Source organism: Fringilla coelebs, assembly GCF_963513975.1.
Source record: "Fringilla coelebs genome assembly, chromosome: 7".
In the NCBI taxonomy this organism is placed as follows: Eukaryota; Metazoa; Chordata; class Aves; order Passeriformes; family Fringillidae; genus Fringilla; species Fringilla coelebs.
Window position 1 is genome coordinate 394138 of NC_140035.1, and position 13704 is coordinate 407841.

Sequence of the window (13704 nt, forward strand, 5' to 3'; positions counted from 1 at the left end):
CGTGGCTGTGATGGATCCAATCTCCTTAGAGCTTTTGAGTACTCCCAATTTTCCATCAGTGTTGTTTTTGCCTTCATTATATGGTGTGGATGAGAGTCACTGTGGTACTCCCTTCCCAAGTTTATCAGTAGAAGCCTCGCTCAGATGATCAGAAACCACAAAAAGCAGGCAGGAGGAAGACTGACTGTCTATAGCAGAAAGCTGGATGCAGAGTGTCAAACAGCTCACAGCAAAGTACACTGTAAACTGTCTTCAATTGCAGTCTCACCTTTTTATTTGACTGACATTAATAGCTCTCTGTCAGAGTAGTCCCCTTTACATTTCTTCTGCTGGTCTTCCTTCCCACCTTCCTGTTGCATTGTGCCATCCTTGGAATTTGTAGGGATAGCCTAGTTCGTCTCACTAGAACAGTGAGGAAATAACTCCACAAATGAATAAATTTTGCTGCTCTACTATTTGCTGTGTTGCTGCTTGCTGTGGGACCAGGCAAATGTCAAAGGTATGGCAGAGAGATGGAATTTTGTGTGTATGAAACTTTGTCACAGTATGGCTGGGTTTGAGGGAGAGGGTTCGTGGGCAGCCTTGCTGGACATGGCCTTTCCTTTCTGGTGTGACTCAGCTGTTGATTCAGTTCAGCTGAAACACCTCAGGTGGACCTATTGCTTTTATTTCTATGCCAGACCTGGGATGACACCAATGCATGCTTAATTGAAAGGAAGGGGTTTGACACAAACGAGACATTTTTTTGCTGTGTTGTGTAACTTATTGCATCTGACACATTCCGTTTGACCCATGGTGATGTGGGTGTTTGATACATGCTGCTCACCAAGAGCTGAGCCACTGCTGCCCAAACACCTGCCCTGGTTTCACAGGAGTTACTACAGAGGGGTTAAAGGGACCTGAGCAGTCTCCAAACGAAGGAGTGATCTTTTCAGGCTTAATTTCTATAAAGCAAAGGACACCTCAAAACCTGATCTGACATCTGGATCAAGGGACTCATATTTTGAAAAGCATAAAGCAAAGAATAGATGAGCTATGTCACAGCATTACAAACGCATAAAGGAAATAGTATTTTCTTTTCTTGGCTGCTAAATGGTATGAGGCACATGAAATCTCTCCTAAAGTGAAAGATAAACTGGAGGAATTTCTGTCTAATTACATTTTTAGTGAGATGGACCTCTTCTCAAAAAAAAATAGATATTTTTGAAAGCGTTTTTAGATTGCATCCGCAATGTTGATATTCTCAAAACGTATGTTTGTTTCTCAACAGGTATAAAAAATACATAAAAAATAAGAATGGGTGAACTGGACCATGGAACATTGTTTTCAGCTCATAGTGGTGGAGGTATGTATGCTATCATGTTTAATTGTTTTCTTGACTGTTTATGAAGCACTCTGCAATGAATAGCCTCATGTAGGAGCTGTTATAGCACTCTGGTTATGGTTTGAGTTGGAAGGGACCTGCAATCCCCCCCAGTGCCACCCCTGCCATGGCAGGGACACCTCCCACTGTCCCAGGTGCTCCAGCCCCAGTGTCCAGCCTGGCCTTGGGCACTGCCAGGGATCCAGGGGCAGCCCCAGCTGCTCTGGGCACCTGTGCCAGGGCTGCCCACCCTGCCAGGAACAATCCCTTCTTTAGTTCCTGTCTGTATCCACCGCGCTGTCACTTACAGATCCTGGTGAGGAGCCTTTCTGTTTCCCATATAATCGCCCTTTACATACCAAGAGGCTGCAATAAGGTTTCCCTGGAGTGTCTTCTAGCCAAGCATCCCCACCTCTCTCAGCCTGTCTTCACAGGAGCAATGTTCCAGCCCATTTCCACGGTCTCTGGGCCAGGTTTCTGTCCCCCTGTGCCAGGGACCTGGAGCTGAGTGTCGGTCACTGCAGGTCCAGGTGCAGAGGGGCAGAACACCTTCCCTGGCACCATTCATAAAATAAATTAATACCTAAATTGCACGCTGCCTCTCCTGCAGGCCAGGCCCAGGCTGCCTTGCTGGGCTCCTTGCCAGCTCATGCCCAGTTTTTTTGCCCACAGGATGCCCAAGTTGCTCTCCCCAGGGCTGCTCCCGTCCTTCAGTGCCCAGTCTCTGCCTGTCCCAGGGCACTGCCTGGCAGGGGCACTTGGAAAAACCCTTCCCCAGCGAGGCATTGTCTGGAGATGTGCTGTCAGCCTTGTGCAGGCAGGCAGCAAATGACAGGCCTGGGGGGGGCTTGAAGGAGGATCGTGGGATGGCTCTGCAGGATTTATTTTACCTTTTACCCCTCTGTAAAACCACACGGCAAGCACAGCACTTCCAGCCGGGGGCTTAGTAGGGAATGCAAAACATAATGGCCAATTTCACTGCTAAGGGAAACTGAAGCAGAGGTTGTAAGGAAATGCCCATCCCTTATCCCTGTAAGCCCCCTGGCTTAGGTAGGATGAGTGAGTATCTGTGCACGAGGGCTTCGCAGTGCTAGGACAAAAGTTCAGGTAGTTCAGTTACAGTTGTAATTGTACCTCAATTTTATACCTTCTAGAAAAAAACTACTCCTGTTGCTCAACCCAGGTTGCAAAAAACATTGAGGCAGTTTTCCAATCAGTGCAAGAAGGGTGCATTTATTGAAAGTTTGGTATTTCTGTATTAGAGGTCATTACAATGCCTGTAAACACAGTTTAAAATGAATTGATAACTAAATTCATTTGTAAACTAAAGACTTTTCAAATTAACTTTTTGTAAACAAACTGGTTACTGTTTCTGATACAATTTTGACTTTAATATATTAGTTTGTTTGCTTCAAATTGTCATTCACCAACTAATGATATTGGTATGAAAACTTCCAGTGTTGAAAACATTGGTTCTGATTTCTATCTATACAGCTTTCATTTTATGCCTTGCACTTAAATTATTTCTCAAGAATTTGAAATGTCCTTATGTGTTTTATATGATAACTAGACAATTTGGTGGTTCCTGCCAGAAATGCTCTTTGCAGCCAGAAGTACAAACCTGTTGACTACAAACATCTGTATGAACTTGCTACAGAGGCAAAAATGGCCTCTGCACAAATTCACTTAAAGGTATGATTTTTGTTTTATTTGTAATGCGAATGGTTTTGGAATTCAGTGACCATATTTCTTTCAGCAAGAGGGGGTCAAATATGAAAGTTTATCATAGCTAAACTGTGATCTGGATGTGTTCATGTCAATGGGGGGACTTTGTTCATATCAGGGATGCAAGGATGTGTGGATTCTACTTCCTCAGAAGACAGGAAAAATTTGTGTTTTACTGCCTTGAGGAAATTCACCCAAATTTATTACATAATCCTGGGAGCAATGAATAATTTCTGTGATTAAATGAGAAGGGAAGGCTGATCCAGAAAAAAAAGCCAAACAAAAAGATATGAAATGAGGATTTCCAAAACTTAAGCAGAGGTAGATCTTAAAAAGACGATTAAAAATGTTTAACAGCCATAAAATGATAATGTGTAGCAGACAGAAAGGTATAAATTGGTGCAGAACATCTCAAGGGGTAAAGACAAGAGGAGCCTTATTTAATGCTAGAGAAGGGTGAATGAGAGAAAAAACAATACTTCCTTTATAATATTGCTTCTTTAGTGCATGTAGGTATCGTATATCAACAATTCTGGCAGATATTGGTCATGGATTGGCAAGACCAAATTCTACTGAATTCATTCAAGCTTTATTTTTTCATCTTTCTTTTGTTTTTTCACCTTCTCAAGTGTTTTCCAACTGAGTAGGTAGTAAAATATATAGGCTGGAAGCTCCAGAGAGACTAGTATGTGTTCCACCTACTACTTTTTGTTGCTGATTCAAGCCATTCAGATTTTGAAGAGCTGGGTTCCTCTTCCTCTGAGGTAGAACCAAAGAAACAAATGGTAAATCAGCTGCTGACTGCTTAAGAAATAAAAAGACAGCTCCACAGGGAAAAAAGGTAATATTGCAGCAGTTATGCATAAATGGCAATGCTGTTGCTATAAAATAATTTCAAGAGCATGTTGAACTTTACATACAAAGGTACTTCAACTTTCGTTCCACTTAGTTTTAGAATTGGTTTGAAAACGTAACTATCTTCAAATCGCTTTAAATACAGTATTCTGTTTGCTTAAGTCTGATTTCATATAAGAGTTTTCATATTGTAACAAGAGAAAGAAGTAACAGTAACACGTTTCATGAAATAGAGGAAACCATAAGTAACTTTTAGAGTGTGAAAATATTTAAGCAAGGAAGCTGAGACGTGATCTTTGATACCAAGCGTTGTAAGGCGGTGAGTGAAGGCCCGGAACGGGTGCGTGCAGCCCAGGCCAGCGCAGCTCCTGTGCCCCCGTGTCCCACCGCAGGCACACCGCGTCCCCACGGCCCCTCTGCAGCTTCTCGCCGCAGGCACAGCGCCAGGGCGGGCTCGGAGCCAGGCAGGAGCATCGGGCCCTGCACCGGGCTCTGCCCTGTGCGCTGTCCGGAGCCAGGCTGCTCCCCAGGGCTCCGCACTCGTCTGAGCTGTGTCCGTGTCTGAGGGGGATGTCAGCTTCCTTGGGGGTGGCTGAGGGACTGCCACTGCAGAGCTTTCCTGGTCTGTGTGTGACTGCTGCCAAGAGAATTCCACCCCTTTTCCTGCGCCGTGTCCAGCCCAGCGGGGCAGGAGCGGGGACGTGCAGGGGACACGTCCGTGTCTGGGTGTGTCTGCCCAGTGCCCTGGTGTGTGTGAACAGGAGTGGGGACATGCAGGGGACACGTCTGTGTCTGGGTGTGTCTGCCCACCCAGTGCCCTGGTGTGTGTGAACAGGAGTGGGGACATGCAGGGGACACGTCTCTCTCTGTGTGTGTGCCCAGTGCCCTGGTGTGTGTGAACACAGGGGGCTCCTGGTGGCTTTGTGCAGCTTTGCCCTGGGCAGGACAATTGCAGGTTGTTTCCAGCAGTTTTGACCTGAAACATCATTCCTTTGCTGAACTAGATGTGGAGTGAGATCTTTATTCATTTCTCCCTGTTATGAAGTAACACAAGACTTTCCCATGCATTTTTCTTGCCTTGCTGCTATTTTGCCATAGGACAATGTATCTGTGTGAGGGGGGAGCTGGGGAGGGGAAAAGGGTCAGTGCAGGAGCTGTGGGAGCTGCTGGGTGCAGCTCTGGAGGAAAGGGATGGCAAGGGAGCACCAAGGAAAGTGGGAGGGAGCTTTGTCCTCAGCAGGCACGAGGGCCAGAGACAGTCAGGGCACAGGAGGGTCAGAGGAAACCGCTTCTCTCAGGCTCCTGATCCCTTTTCCTTCATTGCTGGCTGGCCAGAGTCAGCTGGTCCCACTTCAGCCGCCTTCCCCTGGCAGGCTTTCCTCTGGTTTAAGCAGGAACTCCATCTGTTTCAAAAGCAGGTATTCCTATTTTATCCAAAGTGTGAAGCAATGTTTTTGTGAAGTCCTCAGTTTGAGAGCCTCTCTAATTGGATAGATGTTGTAAAAAACTTCTTTTTTAGTAATACATTTTTGAAAGTCTTTTTCTTGACGTATTTTCAGTCTTTCATCTTCCCACCTGTAAGAAAGTGTGTTTTTTGTTCTTCTGCTTATCCTTCCTCATCTTTACTTCCAGGGACATAGGGATGGGACAGGAGAGAAAAAAACTGATTGTTTTTCACTTTCTCCTCTCATTAATTGTGATTTGAAATGCAACAAACTTATTTAATGTAAATTGATTACATTTGACCCCATTGTTCTTTAGCAAAACACAGTTTTAAAAAAAGCTATTAGGTTCATCATTCTGTATTTAAAAGTTTCCATGTAAAGGCATTTGATAAAGCTGTTGAATATGTTCAAAACACAACCTTTAATTTTCCCTGCAGATTAAAAAAGCAGAGCAAGTTTCAAAAATTAGCAAAGAGCAAATGCTGCTGAAACAGCATCGTCAGGTGTGGTGGCAAGAGTATAAAAGACTGAGTGAGAGCAGGTAAGGGCTGAGGAATCTGAATGAGTGACTACTAAAGAGACCAGCAGACAGAGTTTTTGGGCTGGCATAATTGATTCAAGGGGCTCTGAGAAAAAAAAAGATTATAATACCTGATCTGAAGGTATTTTTGTGTGGGGAATGAAGGTTTGTGATCCGCATGGAGAGGGGTCTGTGACATGAAGAGCTCACCTGAGGGCAGGGAGAGCAGGGAACATTGCTCTCAGAGCTGTTCAGTTGATCTGCAGCATCTGAAGCTGTGTCTTTGCAAGAGTATCAAAAGTTTTCAGATGCTTTTTAGTTCCTTTAGAGGCTGTCTCTAGGCTGTGTGTTGAGGTCACACAACAGGGGACATTAACAGTGCTCTTGTCCATTACCCTGTGTACTCAACAAGAGCATTTGTGGCTTCTTTACCATCTTTGTGTCCAAGGCCTTCACTTCATACCTTCCCATGCAAAGAATCTCCTTTTTAATGTAATTATTGGAGTATTTGAGGCTCATCATTCTTGCAAATGTAATGAATAAGAAATTAAGTCTTCTGCAAAACACATGTTCATTTTCTTCAGGCAAAAAGCAGAAGAAGAAATGAAGACTTTTCTTGATGAAGAAAGCCATAAGAACAACTTTTTTTTTGATTTGAGGGAATTAGGTAAGTATTTTTTATTAATGTCTTAATTTTTTTTTTTATAGTCAACACTATCTTGATTGTTTGTTTGGGTTTTTTAATCCCTTCCTTGACAGGTTTAGATTTGCAGAGCACAGTGCTGTGTAACATTTTTTGTGTGTTTGAGAAAGCTTTATGTTCATACAGAGCAGAAATTGTCCAAGGAGTGGGACACTTATCAAACAAACACTTTAGTTCCTGTCTGGCAGCTAAAGGAGGATTTGAAACTCAAGCTGTCTCAAGTGCAGCGTTACCTCTCAAAAGAATCTTGTCAGAAACCCAAGATCAATGCAGCTGAGGTGTTACAGCAGGTTGGTATTTTAACTTTATTTTTACAATTTACTATCACCATATTTTTAGCATTTTCATTTATTTTTTTGTTGAATTTTGAGACTATAACTCACATACAGGGTGTGCCATAACCCCCTTCTTCTTATCGTGGTGTAAATCTGCTCAAAAGTCTGTAAAAGCGTAGCAGTGTAGGGCTGGAAATCTGACTCTGTTTCTAAATAAGAGTTTTCATATTGAAGCAAGAGAAAGAGTAACAGTAATGTGTTTCATGAAATAGATCAAATTTATGAAGAATCAACAGAAGGCAATTTTGGAAGGTCTCATCCTTGAAAGTCTGGCTTTGGAAAAAGAGCTTGAAGAGTTCAAAGAAAATGTAAGCTTTTCCTTAAAAGTTCAAGTAGAAGTTGATTGAGGGGGTAAATATGTTGCAGAGGAGCGCCCTGAGCAGCGTTTCTTCATTGCAGGCATTAGTGCGCTCTTCTGAAGAGAAGAACGGGCTTTTCCTTGAGATCCCTCCCGAGCTGGTGTCTCTGGAGTGCCCCTACCCCGAGCTGCAGGCCTTGGTGGTGGAGGAGTACCAGGAGCTGGCCCGTGGCTTTGGGGCCCGGCTGCAGGAGGTGGATGAGCAGCTGGAGGCTGTGTGCAGGTACTGCCAGCTCTGAGCGGGGCTGGCGGCGCTGGGTGGGCGCTCTGGCGGCTGTGCTCTGCTCTGTGCTCTGCTCTGTGCTCTGCTCTGTGCAAACAGGGGGACACTGCCCAGCCCTGGGCTTGGACAGTGGTGCTGTGGTCGCTGTGCCCCTCGCTGTGGCTCTGCTCTGTGCTCTGCTCTGTGCTCTGCTCTGTGCAAACAGGGGACACTGCCCAGCCCTGGGCTCGGACAGTGGTGCTGTGGTGGCTGTGCCCCTCGCTGTGGCTCTGCTCTGTGCAAACAGGGGACACTGCCCAGCCCCAGCTTGGACAGTGGTGCTCTGGTGGCTGTGCTCTGCTCTGTGCTCTGCTCTGTGCAAGCAGGGGGACACTGCCCAGCCCTGGGCTTGGACAGTGGGTGCTGTGGTGGCTGTGCCCCTCGCTGTGGCTCTGCTCTGTGCAAACAGGGGGACACTGCCCAGCCCCAGCTTGGACAGTGGTGCTGTGGTGGCTGTGCCCCTCGCTGTGGCTTGGATCTGTGCAAACAGGGGGGCACTGCCCAGCCCTGGGCTCGGACAGTGGTGCTCTCACAGCTGGAGTGAAGGCAGTCCTTGCCAGAGTTATCAGCTAAAATAATGAGCAATGGGTCAGGTGAGTTAAGGAACCAACAGTCTGGTGTGCATCAAATGTCCTTTGCATATGCTCTTGCAGGAATGGAAATTGCTCCTTCTCTGTGGTAATTACACTAGCAAGGTTATGACAGAAAAGTACAGTCTTTTTCCAAGACACACCTCCAGGGCTTTTATCAATCAAGCAGACAAAAAGGACCAATCTTTGCACAAATTTTGGATCACTGCAGTAATTGACATCACAAAGAAATGTAGATGTGTATAGCTCTGATTCAGATAACCAAAAGGAGGAGAGATTTTTCTGTAAATGAAAATGTTTATTGAAAGAGCAGTATTCATAATGATCTAGAAGTGTAATAAACCTGTGTATTAATAATATAAAGCTTAGCCTTTCTGCTGAGGCTGTATAGAGTCCAGGAGGAACTGAGTTGCAGACATTGCATGGCCTTTGTTTTTGCCATCCCTGATATTCCTCTGGATGGCTTCAGGGTGTCAAAAGACTAAGATGGAGTAGGCCAGTGGAGTGGTTTGAAGCCTGGGCAGGAGAAACTGGGGAGAACAGGAAGGGCCCTGAATTTCTTTGGTAAAACAATCACATGTTGCTTCCAAATTGGTTTTCTGTGTACACAGACAGTGCAGAGTTTGTTCTGTCCCTGCTGCTGAAAGAGTCTGGTGTGCTGAAACAGGCTGAAGATGCTGGCTGCCATAGAAAGGGATGTTATTATCTACTGCTCCTTTGTACAGATTGTACAAATATTCTGTATAATCTTCTTGTGGTACCTGAAACATATATGCTATTGCTGAAGCATCCTAGCAGTCAGAACATGATACTTATTGAAAATTGTTTTGATTTATGGAGCCACAAATGGCAAATTTAAGCACTTCTTTTGCTGATCTCTCTGATATTTTGTTATGATTTCTCTTACAGAAGAAGTTTTAACAACCTCAATGAGAAAGACCTGTGGCAAATGCTAAATCAGTAAATATGTACAAAGTCTTCCTAGTGGTTTTAATCAAAGCTGCGTCAAAGTTTGTGATCAACACAATTTTGGCGAAAATTAATAAATTAAAATCCTTGACTCACACAGCATGTGTGCTACTGAACAATAGACAGGTGTGGATATAGACAACACAATTTCTGAAAAGGGTTGAAAAATCTGCCATGGTATTTTCACTGATCATAGGCCATGTGAGTTTAGGTCTGGAGCTAGCTAATTTTGCACCAATAATTAAATAATATTGGGACTTAAAGATAAAATGCCATATTTGCAATGGAAAGAAAATCAGTTGTAGCCTGAACACATGTGCAGTGGCACTTTGAAGGAAGGAGGGTGTGACCTCTGGATGGGAAGAATGCAGTGGATGGAGCTGGGGGACATGCTGGTGGTGGGGCAGGAATCTGCTGGGGCTGTAGGAGCCTGCAGGGCCATGGACCCAGTTTGGGCCAGTGTGCCAGTCCTGAGAACTGGAAATGGAGGGAATCATAAATGAACCACCAGGCATTTGATTTAAAACTAGACCTTGGGGGCTATTGTTTGCCTTCTGGTCTCCAAATTTTTAATGTGTTGCTTATTTATGTTCCAATGATTTTATCCATAACAGGATTAAAAATGAGTTTTCAATTTTAAAAAAAAGAAAGACTTTGTTCTTATAGCATTGCTTGCTTCCAAGGTATGGGTTTGTAAAACTCAACTCGCTTCTTACATTTATATTGGCTAATTTGCATGGAGATATCCTATGAGTTTGCAAAGATGGGGCCTTGTGATTGAAGTATTCCATAATTCATCATGTGAATGTGAATCAACTGGCACAGATAATGCTGTCAGAAATGGAGTGACAGGTCCTCGACCTTGGTGTGTATCCCCTGTGCTCTGCTGGTTAATACAGCCTTAACAAAGCCTTTGCAGTTACTGTCTCTGCTCTGTACCCAGAGAGACCACACACCCTCCTGCAAAACATTCTTTTCCTATTTCTGTGATTTGAGAAGTTGCTCAGTAGCACGTGATTCTATGATAACAGAATAGCTTGGTCACTTCAGGTGGGTCACTTGGCCACTTCACTTCCTCTGTCATCATATGTTGATTGTACAGTAAAGAAACCTTCAGTTAATGCTACTCTGGCATTGCACATCCCATTTTTTTAAGACTTCAGACTGTCTGGAACAGAGAATTTAGTAAATGTACATAAAATGTTCAAAACAGAAACTTTAGAATAACATAATGTTCTGGTCTAGTGTATTCTGTGTGATTTTCATTCACAGTAGAATACACATTGCAGTAGTCATTGCTTTTGGAAATGGAAGAAGAGCTTGGATTTGTTTTCCAAGCCTTATAAAGGATTACAATATTTTATAATCTAATTTAATATTTTTTGATGTTGCTGAAACACAAATGTTTGTGCTTGGGAAATACCCAGGTCATGAGTTATCCCACAAATTATGGGCTTGGACTGATGTGTGTTAGAATGATTCTCTAAGCACTATTATATTTTTTCCACAATTTCCAAGGGTGTCTGAATTATTTAAATCACAGAGGGATGAATGGAGCATTGCAGACTCAGCAGTGCATGCTGTGCAGCACCCTTTCAAAGGAATGGGAGCGCAGCACAGAGTGGGGTCAGCTCCTCTTGCGGGCCCTGCCGGGCCGTTCGTGCTGCAATGGGCAGCGCTCCGGGGACAGCAGGGCTGGGCTGGCACCTGGGGGCACGTGGCTGTGGCACTGTGTGTGTGTGACTGTGTGTGGGGGCATTGTGGCACTGTGTGTGTGGTGGCATTGTGGCACTCTGTCTCGGTGGCACTCTGTGGTGGCATTGTGGCACTCTGTCTCGGTGGCACTGTGTGTGTCTGTGTCTCGGTGGCACTCTGTAGTGGCATTGTGGCACTCTGTAGTGGCATTGTGGCACTCTGTCAGGGTGGCACTCTGTGGTGGCATTGTGGCACTCTGTCACGGTGGCACTGTGTGTGTCTGTGTCACGGTGGCACTGTGCGGTGGCATTGTGGCACTCTGTCACGGTGGCACTGTGTGTGTCTGTGTCACGGTGGCACTGTGCGGTGGCATTGTGGCACTCTGTCAGGGTGGCACTGTGCGGTGGCATTGTGGCACTCTGTCTCGGTGGCACTGTGTGTGTCTGTGTCTCGGTGGCACTGTGCGGTGGCATTGTGGCACTCTGTCAGGGTGGCACCGTGTGTGTCTGTCACGGTGGCACTCTGTAGTGGCATTGTGGCACTGTCACAGCGGCACGGTGTGTTCCTGCCGATGGACGCGGCGCGGTGCCGGTCCCCGCTGCCGGTCCCCGCTGCCGGTCCCCGCTGCCGGTCCCCGCCGCTACAGCGAGGGATCTGCGGGATTGCAGCGGGGAGAGGGAGCTTCCCCCGGAGCTGTTTGCATTCCTTGGAGTGTGCAAAGCCGGGGATTAGCGCTGGGTGAATCTGGTTCAAAGGAAGCAGCTGCCTCAGGGCTGTGCGGGTGAGACAATTGCCGTGTTTCAGCTCTGAAACAAAATAGAGATTGTGCTGTGCTCTGGTACAATGCTGCATACAAGAAAACCAAGCTCTACATTTAAAATTTGGGTCAGGCATTCAGCCTGGCAAATGTTTGTCAATATCTTGACAGTGCAGAAACTTGATAATACCTTAAATATTCATGTCAAACGTGTCGGCACTTTTCAGACTTGTTTTAGATGAGATATTCCTTTCTGGAATTTTACAGAAGTGTAAGTGAGGTGACATCTCAGATTCACCCAGCAGGATATGTTGAAATTCTCCATGTGTTTGGTGGCTATGAATATACTGGGCTGGGTCATGCTGTTCTGGGTTTTTTGGTTGGGTTTGGGTTTTTTTTCACTATTTTTCTATGAGCAGCTGACAAAATCTCAGCGCAGCTGACAAAATCTCAGCACAGCTGACAAATTTTGGCACAGCTGACAAACCAAGGCATTGGCAGTCGGTTTGTCCCTACTTACAATAAAGTACTTGTAGCTCTCTCCCCAGCTGATTGCCCCCCGAAGGATCTCCCACAATGACTTGTCCTTGTTTTGAGCAGTGCAGAGGTTGGTGGTTAGCTGGCCATTAGAGGAATATCAATCAGCGAGCTGACAGCGGTGCGGGAGGGAGGAGCTGGCCGGGCTGGGGCTCTGAGTGCCCGCGGTGATCCCTGGCCAGGGGGGATCTCACCCCGCCCCACTCCCCTCTGCAGGCACATCTCTGTTCGTTCACCAACCTTCAGGGGCAGATACATCCAAAGCAAAATGTTACAAAACGAATCTCAGCTCTTAGAACTGTCTCCCTACTGTCACTGAAGTGGCATGTTCAGGTGCCACCTCATACTGAGGTGTGTCAGGACTCACAGAGGAGAATTACTGATTCCTTTAATGGTAGATCATGGAGTCGAGCTTAATATTAATTACCTGTGAGGTTTTAAAATCCCCTTTTGGAAGCACCTGTTCTTTCTGCTGGCATAAGGATAAGGCTGTTCCAACACCTCCCTGGATGCAGTGCTATGGAATACTGAGACAGGGCAGCTGGCCTGGGGAGTCCAGGAACTGCAGCAGCTGGAGGCAGCAGGAATTTGGGGGGTGGTAGAGTCTCATGATTGCCTTCTTTTAATTATCCCTGGGCTCTTAGTCACTTCTGAAACCAGGTCACTGGGCCAGAGACCCTTTGGTCTGACTCAGTGTTGCTGCTTGGATGTTAATGCTGACAATGACAGCCTGACATTAATCCCTTCAGGGCCAAGAGTTCAGATTGAGGCTAAAAATCTGCATCCCAGCCTGTGGTATTCTTTCAGATGGATGTTACTTCTTGCTGCTCTCATTTTCTGAGACAGAGGCATGCAAGCTGATTGCTATAGATCCTACTCTAAAAGACGGTGACTCTTATGCCTTGCTGATGAATTTATGGCTGTTAGGAGTTTGGTAAACTAGATCCTCATTTAGCTGTGTGCAAGGATTGTCACTTCATGCATTCCTTTTTGATCATTTATTAAGTGCTCAGTGGGGGAGTCTGATCATCTTGTTCTTTTTACGCTGTATTTTCCCTGTGGGGTCACTGATTATCCGATTATGTGGCACGTTTGAGAAACACAGTGACATTCCCCAGTAAAACGCCAGATTAGAAACAGAACAAATCTCTCAAATGATGACACAGTAAGTGTCATATCAGCAAAGCAATGTATGTTTGCTTTATTTCATTAATCTGATTTGTCACCTCTAACCCAACATCAGTTTACAGCATCAGGACTGTGAGCCCACTTGGGGCTGGGCTGTCCAGAACCAAACTCCTCCTTTTCAGGGGTTAAGTTATACTGGGATGGATTGTTTTGTATTCCTATAGGAACAGTGACTGGAAGGAAGAAGATCAGTGGGTTTTCCAGACTGTTATCAATCAGTACCCAAGCGATCTTCAGAGGAGGAGGACTTTGTACCTGGATATGCTGCAGAGGTATCTTCCCCACAAATCCAGGCAGGAGCTGGTCAGTGCTGGTTTACCTATTCATTCAAATATGCAAATTCTTAAACTATGTAGTGAACGGTTGTATTAAAGAATGTATGTTTATTAAATTTTTTTCATT

The 13704-nt window shown here is 45.3% G+C and overlaps 1 protein-coding gene across 1 annotated transcript in view; it reads left to right on the plus strand.

Moving 5' to 3' along the window:
* Positions 1-1296: 1296 nt before the first annotated feature.
* CCDC148 (coiled-coil domain containing 148) overlaps positions 1297-13704 on the plus strand; it is a gene marked incomplete at both ends in the record, with an annotated part of 34992 nt that continues 22584 nt past the window's right edge. Inside the window, 8 exons of the mRNA XM_084209559.1 lie at positions 1297-1345; positions 2934-3055; positions 5826-5929; positions 6493-6575; positions 6738-6901; positions 7159-7254; positions 7346-7527; positions 13467-13605. Of these exons, the coding sequence (XP_084065685.1) occupies positions 1297-1345; positions 2934-3055; positions 5826-5929; positions 6493-6575; positions 6738-6901; positions 7159-7254; positions 7346-7527; positions 13467-13605 (939 nt within the window). The remainder of the gene's footprint in view (positions 1346-2933; positions 3056-5825; positions 5930-6492; positions 6576-6737; positions 6902-7158; positions 7255-7345; positions 7528-13466; positions 13606-13704) is intronic.